Source organism: Oreochromis aureus, linkage group 19 (genome assembly GCF_013358895.1).
Source record: "Oreochromis aureus strain Israel breed Guangdong linkage group 19, ZZ_aureus, whole genome shotgun sequence".
Lineage (NCBI taxonomy): Eukaryota > Metazoa > Chordata > Actinopteri > Cichliformes > Cichlidae > Oreochromis > Oreochromis aureus.
Genome location: NC_052960.1, coordinates 15,316,650 through 15,327,162, shown reverse-complemented (window position 1 = coordinate 15,327,162; position 10,513 = coordinate 15,316,650). Strand labels below are relative to the sequence as shown.

The 10,513-nt window shown below is 38.2% G+C and overlaps 1 protein-coding gene across 1 annotated transcript; it reads left to right on the top strand.

Annotated features, from left to right (window-relative positions):
- The first annotated feature begins 434 nt into the window (after positions 1-434).
- On the top strand, positions 435-8,921 carry LOC120434690 (B2 bradykinin receptor-like). Its single transcript, XM_039602954.1, has 2 exons — positions 435-517; positions 7,700-8,921. Exon 2 carries the CDS (start codon positions 7,732-7,734, stop codon positions 8,659-8,661), a length of 930 nt encoding a protein of 309 aa, XP_039458888.1. The 5' UTR covers positions 435-517; positions 7,700-7,731; the 3' UTR covers positions 8,662-8,921.
- The last annotated feature ends 1,592 nt before the right edge of the window (positions 8,922-10,513 follow it).

Here is a 10,513-nt window from a genome sequence, read left to right as displayed (position 1 = left end):
TGTTACTTGAGACTTTAATCAAGTTTCTGTTTCTGGCCATTATGTGTAGTTTTACTTGCTTTCTCTGCCCTTTCCTATTTCCTGACTTACCTCAGCTCTGTTCTGTTCCCCACCTGTTTCACCTCCATTCATCACATTTAGTGTACATGTTGTCTCTGACTTTCTTTGTTGGATCATCAGTATTATGGTGTTCTTACAGCAGAGTTAGTCCAATATCGGTATTTTAATCGATAACGACAGCATCTAACATGTTGGCATTAAGTTTATAAATGGAAAATTTTCTCTGTCATTTTCTCTGAAAACATTTTTTAGAAATAACTAAGTGTGTCACTGAAGAGTAAAGGAAGTGGTCATAGACTGGGTGTGATGTCTCTCTTATCTGAAATCACTTGACTATCAGTTCTTCTTTAAATTAAGCAGTTCAGAAAGAAGACTGTAGCAGAAGGTACTGAGAGAGTGGAGCTGGCTGTTTGTTCTTTTTCCATCTGGAGGACTAATTGACTAATTTGCCTGCAAGGTATGTATATTCTTAATTTGGCTTGGAATTTACTTTCCTATGTCTTTACCTTTAGTTGGAATATTTGCAAGGTCTAAATCACTGTCCATCAGGAACAGTGTTTTTGACCTTTTGGCATTATCTGTATAAAAAAGGAAATTTATTCAGTTTAACAGCTGCACAGGTTTTAGAAGCAGTGATGTCTTTAGGTGTACAGTAACGTGTTGACAAGTAGACGGCAGATTAACTGATTTTGTCTCAGTATGTTTAGTGTTTTGATCAAATTCAGCCTCATGCAGTAACAACGTTTACAGTAATGTGTTTAACACAAACAAAAATGTAAATAATAAACACTTCAGCCCAAAACATAATAAATTTTAATTGTTTTAAACTGTCTGCAAATGTGAGGATGGATATACTAAACTTGTGAACTTGTTTTATGTAGCTGGTGCTGTAGTGATGCTGGAAATCACGCTCAGCTCTAAATATGATGTAAAATGTGCATTGGTTATGAATGTTTTCTAACATAATGATGTTCTTTAAAATTGAATCAGATACTATCAATCCATCCATTTTCTTTCGCTTATCCAATTCAGGTCGCTCGGGGTCTGAAGCCTGTTAGTTATTGTCAAGAGTTTATTTTTAATAAGACATTCTTCAGGCTGAATAAAGACACTCAAACAGTTAGAATGTAATAACATTAACGTGCACGGGTGAGCACTCTGACGAGACTCACGCACGGGTGAGGACTCTGGCGAGACCCACACCCTGAGTGCAGGCACAGTTCTTTATTTATAGGTTACATCGCGTATGCAAATACGTCACATTTCTCTTTACAAATTCCTTTAAACCAACAGTTGTATATGTGTGTGTGTGTCTGCTTCTTTCTAAAAAGACGTGGCGCTGACTTAATCTTTTGTGGTTAGGGAGTCGCGCATCTGTTTTCCTGTTGTGGTTTAGGTGCCTCATCCGTTTTCTATTGTAGTCTGGGTGACCCGCATCTGTTTCCTGCTTAAACTATATGTATTGCAGAGTTCACTGTCGGGTTGCATGACAATGGAGCAATACATCGAATCTTGTGACATGGGAAAGTACAGCAAATTCTGTGAAATATATAAACACTTTACAATATGCTTGAATATTAAAAGATAATAAAACAAAGAATAAAACACATAAAAACATAGAATCTCATAACATTCCCTCCTGTTGTTAATATATTTCACTCATACTTCATAGGCTTCAGTAGACAATCACTTGTTTGCACATTTTCAATTGCTACGTCATGTTAAGTGCAAGAAATTCTTAAACACAGTCTTCTTCTTCTTCAGTTGCTATCGGGCTATAAGCTTGTGCCAGGAAGATTCGGTTGCAGTGTCTTATTTGGATAAACAAAAGATACACCCTGCTTTTCTGGGACTCTAAGTCTCCATAGGCAGACCATGGTCATGTTATGGGCTAGTTCGGGCGGTGTGACCGGAAGTGTTGTTAAGTTCTTTATTGGTTCTTTTGGAGCACATGCACGCAGACTTGTATTCATTACTGTTTCTAGAGTTTGTAGTAGGTTTACAAAGAATGCCATTTCAGTTTTGTTATGGGGTACATAATTATGCATTAGTTGGCATTCCTCTGACCAGCATCGTCGTCGAGTCCTGTTGGGGACTGGGTCCTCTCCATCTGAAATGTCTGAATGTTCATTTTGCACATCTGTGTCGGGCATTGTTTATAAGTGTCTGAGTAGTTACTTGAGTGATGGGTTGCTCTTCTGGTTTTGCAGGTCGGACTGATCTCCTGTTACTCTACCGGGCAGGTGGGGCAAGGTCGGTGCTCGGGTTACAATGGGGTTTCTTCAGGTCGACCAAGTTCACCAGATCACCTAGTGTGTTGACTGAAAGCGAGAAGTCAAGAGGGCGGGGTATACCCAATCTGCCCTCTCCTCCACTTACAGATCACTAGATGACAGGTGAACTGGCGTCTGGGCTTGTGTCCCCTTGTACTTTTTTGGTGTGGCTCTGGTGGATCCACGAAGGTCTTTCAGCGGTCTTGCACGCTGTTGGCGTCGTTAGCAGGACCTGAAAAGGGCCCTCCCACCTCGGAGAGCTCCAGTTTTTCCTCTGGAGTACCTTGATCAGGATCCAGTCGCCTGGTTTCAACCTGGAAGAGACTGGAGAAGAATCATTCGGCAGTTGGTTGCTCAGAACTATTTCTTTGTTCTCTAGCAGTTTTGTCATCCATTCTGCTAGGGTTGTTTCTCTGACTGACTTGTCTATTGGTTCACTGGTGATGAGCAGAGGAAAAGGTCTACCATGTACAATTTCAAATGGTGTCAGTTTCTGCGAGCATTGGGTTAATCTCATCCACATTTTTACTAGGCCTATACACTCTGGCCACGGTCTTCCTGTTTCTTCCATGCATTTTCTAAGTCTCTGTGCCGTTAGTTCTTTCCGCTAGGCCGGCACTTTGAGGATGGTAAGCACAGTGATATTTGATGTTGAACCCTAGTGCTTCAGAGACTTTGCTGATTACCTCATTGACAAAGTGTGTCCCATTATCTGATCTTATCAGAGTGGGGATGCTATATGTTGGAATAAAATGGTTACATAAGCATTTTGCTGAAGTTTCGAAATTTAGAGTGTGTTTTGGAGATTATATCTCTTATCCCTCCTGTTGACGCATGGAGGGTAACTCCATGTGTCACTAAGGCTGCTGTTTTGTGTAGAGATTTTGGAAGTATTGGTTTTCCTTCACAAATCATCAAGTCGTCTTTTAGTTGCGCTCCGCATTTCAGCCATTTCTTTTGCTCAGCTGTGGGAGCTGCTTTTTGTTCATCCTTTGTCAGTAAAATTGTTTCCCTTTGTAATTTCATAGTCATTCTTCTGATGTGCTGCACACTTGCAAATTGCTAAATGTCGCATCACATGAGGAGTTTCCTCCGATGTAAACAGATGTGTGCCATGATAAAACCTTCTCCACACACTAGAAACAAAAACTAATTTCAACCGTTGTTACATCTTATTCACTTATTTTATAATACAGTTATTTTTCAAATCTAATATCAATCAACTAATTTGCATATCAGTTTATAATGCGCTAAATTGACAGGTCAACAGAAATGCACGTTCAAAAGATTATCACAAAGAGAATTTCCTCCATACAGTAAATTACTTGTGTTGCATCAATCAAACAGAAAGCATCTCACAATTTATTGTATTACCAACTAAATTTATTGTCTGGTCACTGCTTGGTCATACCAGACTCTCTCTGTGTCTTTATTTTTCCTTCTTTGTTTTCACAAACGTTTCACCTATTGTCCTGCAAGCTGGAGAGTTAAATGTCAGTAGTGGGTAAATTCAGCAGTTGATAACAAAACTATTAAGTTTTTCCTGTTTTAACACCAATGTGAGATATAGAGGCGCACATATAGTGTGTGCTCTAGTGTAAGCTGCTCTTCATTGCATGTATGTTAGTACGCTTGCATGCAGGGCCTCTGGGCCTGTCTCACCCAAAAGGGCATTTTCTTAACAGTTGCCTTTCACTCGTGTGTGTTAAGAAAGGCAAATGTGCTTGTAGCAGTTGTGAGATTATTATGCTGTCATATATTACATTATACCTGTAATCAAAATGAGTGAATCATAATACTGCTGGAGGCCACATCATACTTCTTAGTTAAAAGAATTTGAAAATCATTAGATTTATTAGATAGGTTTGTATTATCCTATACTGCTGATTCACTGCTGATTTACTGTGAGTGAGTTACACTGTTTCATGACATTTCATACTGCCGAGTTATGAAGAGAATATTGTATTCAGAGAGTAGGGGCCTCTCTCTCTTTTTCTTTGTGATAGTAAAAAGAACAGAGCACATGCCACGGGAGCGTCACCCCCACCTTTGGTGGAAGCAGAAAAACAGGGAGCCAAGGTCATAACTCAGGCTCACAAAGAGTCAGAAAGAATGTGAATACTTAGTTTTGTGGCTGTGGCGCATTCTGTATAGCTTCTTTTCTTTGTTTAGTAGCTTTCTGCCTTCACCTGAGGGTGTGCCCTAAGCATGTGACTTCAGGTCTCCATAATTGGAGTTTATTTAAAGATAAACAAGATGATTTCATATATTGCTCGCAGATCATGCACTAGACGGTATGTTGCAGTATTAGCCTGCTTCAACACTTAAACAAAACATCACTCTTTGTTCTATTATTATTATTATTATTATTATTATCCTGTCTCAAAACAGAAAATGAAATTGTAGTTGTTCTTGGCTGAGAAACACAAAACCTCTTTTTTTCTTTTTTTTTTTTTTTTTCAAAACAAGAAACTAAGTTTTAATCTCTCAGCCTTGTCACATAAAACAAAACAGATAACCCAGCTCTCAGCTGGCTCTGGACTTATCATCATCAAGGACACAAAAAGAAAAAGAAAAAGCTGCTGCCAGAAACAGAGCAGAAGTGTGAGGAAAAAACTGAGCTCACAGACAGCTGCATGTGTGACCTTTAATATGCAGCTTCTGCACTAAAAAACAAATACAAATTAAAAAAAAAAAATGTGTAACTTGCTCATCAGCTTGGTAGTGTCCACATATTTAATTCATTTTATTCAGCTTTTCAAACCTGTAGCTTTAGCTGTTGTATACAGGGTTTGACTCATTAGTTGTTAGTATAGGTTTGCTCTTCATCTTAACAAAGTCTCATCTAAGATGACAGGTTTACAAGCAGGTCAAGTGTCTCTATGCACCTGATTAGTGTAGTTATTTCCTTATTTTCTTCATCTCCTATATCATTGTACTGAGTTTGAGCAAACCTTAAGCTTGATTTAGACTACTTTTAACAATCTTCCACCTCGCATCATAACTGACTGAAGTGCCTCTTCCTATTAATAGTATGTCATTATTAATGTTATCATTGTATTGTTTTTCCTTTTTTATAACAGCAATAGTATATCACAATACACTACTTTACTACTAATATACAATAGTATATTGTAATAGTATATATACTAATATACAATAGTATATTAGTTTATATTTTATTATGTATCCATCACGGGTCTGTGTGAACCTGCAGCTTCACACCTTCCCAAGCTGGAGACATTTCCCTTGGCTGAACAATGACACAGCCTTAATATGCCTTATGCATCCCTCTTTTTTATTTGATATATTTTGTGTGAATTATCTGGTTTCACGCATTCTATCCATTCTAGGCACGGTCGTCATGCCAACTATATTTCATTGTTAATACCAGTTTACAGATTGTTATCCTTCTATTATCAATTTGAATACATTAAATAAGCTCTAATTTAATTTAACCTTTTGTTTATTCCACTTCATTCCTCTTTCCATGCTTTAAAACATTACAACTCTTGTGTACGCTTTGTTTTCTTTTTAGGATTCTTTTCGGTATTTATTTCTACTTGGAGGGTTTCTTTTAATTTAGTCAATGCAGAGGGGCTACATTTTCCCTCCCATGTGGGGCATTCAGTTTTTGGGTTTTTTTTTTATTTCTCCATCTGTTTGCGCTTATTTGTCCTGCACCGGGCATTTCTTTTCTAACCATAGTTCATCTGCAGTCAATTCAGGCTTTATGGGGTTTATTTCCATTTTTGGGCTTAGAGTTATCAATAATATTTTATTGTAAATTGCTTATAATTTATTTTGATTTATTGTATTTGGAAACACCTTGTTTTGCTTTTATTTATTAATACTGCCAACATACACTCTGTGTGACCTTCGCTGATATTAGAGTCGGGGAGGTTATTAAGGCAGCCTTCTACCCTGGTCTAGACCCAGGCGGCCTTAATTTTATGCGTTGAAGCGCAACCTTTGACCCCTTCTCACCAGTACATCGGTCAACACAGGAAACAGTAAGAGTGGTGCAGAAACCTGTTGTTTCTATTCAAAAGATCACTCACTCTTCAACAACACACAAACTTCACACGCGGTACTACAATCCTATTTTAGTTGACACGTTCTTTATTTACCATTCACTCTTAGAGTGAGATCCCTGACTTCCAGCCTTTTAATTGCGGAACGAGTCTCCCAGGGGACTGCCAGTTCCGTCTTACAGGCGAGTCTTAATACCCGACTTCCAGTCCTTAAAGGACGAGTCTTTTCCCCACTTCCAGTCCTTGAAGGACGAGTCTTTTCCCGACTTCCAGTCCTTGAAGGACGAGTCTTTTCCCGACTTCCAGTCCCTAAGGGACGAGTCTTTTCCCGACTTCCAGTCCCTAAGGGACGAGTCTTTTAAGAACCGTGTCAACCTAAAAACCGATTTCAGCCGCAATGTGTTCTTGAGTGTTTATATTCACCTGGTTCGGACGAAAATGCCGGTCAGAGAGAATCCTCCTCGCTCCCTGGGATCGTGGACCTCTTGCTAAAAACGCTGGCCAACGGCGAATTCACGTAGTTGGTCTTTACTGTTTCACTAGAAACAGGCTGTCGCGACAGACTTTGCAGCGTGGGTTCACGAATCCAGGAAACGACGAGGTCACTCTATCCGGCTCGAAGGACCAATTAAATGTCAAGAGTTTATTTTTAATAAGACATTCTTCAGGCTGAATAAAGACACTCAAACAGTTAGAATGTAATAACATTAACGTGCACGGGTGAGCACTCTGACGAGACTCACGCACGGGTGAGGACTCTGGCGAGACCCACACCCTGAGTGCAGGCACAGTTCTTTATTTATAGGTTACATCGCTGTATGCAAATACGTCACATTTCCTCTTTACAAATTCCTTTAAACCAACAGTTGTATATGTGTGTGTGTGTCTGCTTTTTCTAAAAGACGTGGCGCTGACTTAATCTTTTGTGGTTAGGGAGTCGCGCATCTGTTTTCCTGTTGTGGTTTAGGTGCCTCATCCGTTTTCTATTGTAGTCTGGGTGACCCGCATCTGTTTCCTGCTTAAACTATATGTATTGCAGAGTTCACTGTCGGGTTGCATGACAATGGAGCAATACATCGAATCTTGTGACATGGGAAAGTACAGCAAATTCTGTGAAATATATAAACACTTTACAATATGCTTGAATATTAAAAGATAATAAAACAAAGAATAAAACACATAAAAACATAGAATCTCATAACAGTTATATATCAGTCTTATTCAGAATTGGTTGTATCTATGTTTTCTGTCATCATAACAAATTATGTTAGAACAATACCAGTTAAAATTATATTTATGTTTTCTATTTTGGTATCCTTTATTTCACTCCAGCATCCCTGCCAACTGAATTCCTGACACTGAAGATGTCTGGAAACCAAAGCAACACAAGTGAAGACCATTGTCCCACCATGCTTGGCAGCAATAACTTGATCTTCACTATTGCTCCAGCTTATGTCGCCAGCGTGCTTGGATTCATCTTTAATGTGTTTGTGCTGATGGTTTTCTGCCTCCACAAGAAGGCCTGCACTGTGACTGAGATCTACTTGAGCAACCTGACTGGAACTTATCTTCTTCTGGTGTGCGGTTTGCCCTTCTGGACTGATAATGAAAGAGCCAACTATGACTGGCCTTTCAGTGAAAGCCTGTGCAAGCTGGTACCAGTTGTTATGAGAATGAATGAATTTTGCAATATCTACTTTCTTGTTCTGGCTAGCTTAGATTGTTATGTGGCACTGGTGCACCCACTTTTCCATGAGTTGATGAGTAGGCCATTTAATGCCAAACTGGGATGTCTGTTTGTGTGGAGTTTTGGTTTGGTCTTTGCTTTCCCCAATTTCATCTACAATAAGTTAATATTCAACCCTCAGTCAAATCTTACTCACTGTTTACTTGACTTTACTTCACCAGATCAATATCTGCTGTATGACGTGAGAGTCATAATATTCAACTTTATCATCCCTGTTATCATTATTTTGTTCTGCGCTGTCAGAATTATTCAAACTCTGAGAAAGAGGCGAATGGAGGGTTTAAACCCACAGAGAACAGAGCAGAAGACCACGACTCTCATCCTGGCAGTTCTGCTGGCATTCCTGATCTGCTGGGTGCCATTCCACGTGGCAAAGTTACTACAAGTTCTCCAATACACTCACATTCTGAAATGTCACATCATAGTGGTAATAATCCAAGAGTTCTCTGTTTACTTAACCTTCTTCAGCTGTGTCCTTAACCCCATTCTCTACGTCATTATTGGGAAAAGCTTCCGGAACAGAACAAAGGAATTCTTCAAGCAGTGAAAAAAGCCTTAAAGGTTGAATAATTAAACTGGCAATTATTTATCCAAGCATCAGGAGACTTTGCTTTCAGATATATATTCTTACATTGGCAGAGAGAAGACTCTATAGCAGCTTCCATAACTTAGAAAACATATTTTGCTAGAAGGGTTTTAAACCAAGTTGTCTGTTTGGGTTTTTTTTGTTTTATTTTTCATTATTATATGATTGTGTTTCTGCCACTGATGCATATCATCCAAATGGGACTATTGGGGTGTTTGGCAGTTCTGCAGCTACTGTATTATTACTTACTGTCAATGAATAAAAAAATTCAGTTTTACTCTCCTTGTGGCTTATTTATTCAAGCAAAGCACAACATATTTATGCTGTGTAAAATTGTGACAGTTAATAAATTACATCATACATTTATGTATTTAACATAACTGTATTTAACCATTTTATTTAACTCTCAAAGAACATATGAACAGAAAACATAAACATGTAATAATAGTGTGTTTTCTGTTTCTCATATGGGTCACCCCATCTCAAATCAACGTGGACCTTCTGCTCGATAATCTCTGAATTGAATAAAAATGTTATGACTCAAAGTTTCAAAATATATAATGAACATGAATGATTGCTGTGAATTTTTAGCCTCATACATCAAATTCATTTCAAGATACTGGCTATATTTTTTAAAATGGTCCACTGGCAGACTTCCAGGCATTTTTATCATGTTTCAACATAAATATCTTAAAAACTGTTAAAGACAAAAGCCTAAAAAGTTTTTTGCAGGTCTTTCCTGCAGACAAAATGAATCAGGATCTGTAGTTTGGATTAGACATGTCAATAAAAGTCTCCTTCTTAATTAGCTCATGTTTTTACATTTTCTTCTTCACCGTTGTCTTTTGGCTGCTCCCTTTAAGGGTCGCCATAATGGAAACCCAAATCAAATCTGTGTATTCGTGATTTAAATTTGCAGTTTATCGAGCATCACTGAGCAGTCCTTACCTTTAAATCTAACCTCTTTTCTTTCTCAAATGTCGTGCCTGTCTTCCTACATCTTCCTCAGAGTAAAGTTATCTCTCACTCTTTCTCTCCCTGCACAGCAACACACTGTGTGACACACAGCATACAAACAGTTGGTGTGTTCGCTGTGTTGAGCTGATAGAATTTAAAATTACCTTCCACTTTAAAAAAGAACTTCACTTATGTGCAAATAAAATCAATATTTCAAGATTAAGTGCCATATATACGATCATCTAACAAAACTATACTAACATCCACCTATGTATTAACTCAGAAGAAAAAGACAGATTCATACAGAAAATGTCAACAACAAAATTATCACTCTATCAACACTTGTTTGACATCAGAGCTGACAGCACTGAATATCACCTGCACCTCATTTTTTATCAGAGTACACTCAAACCCTGTCATTTCCTGGCAATACTAACGATGATCTAATAACAAGCATGCCACAGTTTAGAGAATGAAAAACAGGTCTCGCCTATTATAAATATAATTTATACATACATAAATATATAAGTGATGTGCGCCTACACATCACTTTATAAAGGAATACCCTCAAACACTGTTATATAGAAATATATATATCAATATAAATAAATGTTGGCTGTCATCTTAAGTACCAAAGGAACAACTAATCTTCTGGGATCTGCTGCAGAAATTCATTTTTTGCATTTGCAACCATTTTCATGTGCAATGGTGCTCCTGTTTATGAGTGTATATATGTGTGGTGTGCTGTGTGAGCTTCTGGGCTGATAACAGATGGTCTTTCAGTGATATCCTATGCAAGGTGTCATCAGCTGTTATCAACACCAATGCGTTCTGCAGAATATACTTCCTTGTTTTT

Excerpts from the sequence above, each read along its gene's own strand:
- LOC120434690 (XM_039602954.1), top strand. The coding sequence starts at position 7,732 with ATGTCTGGAAACCAAAGCAACACAAGTGAAGACCATTGTCCCACCATG.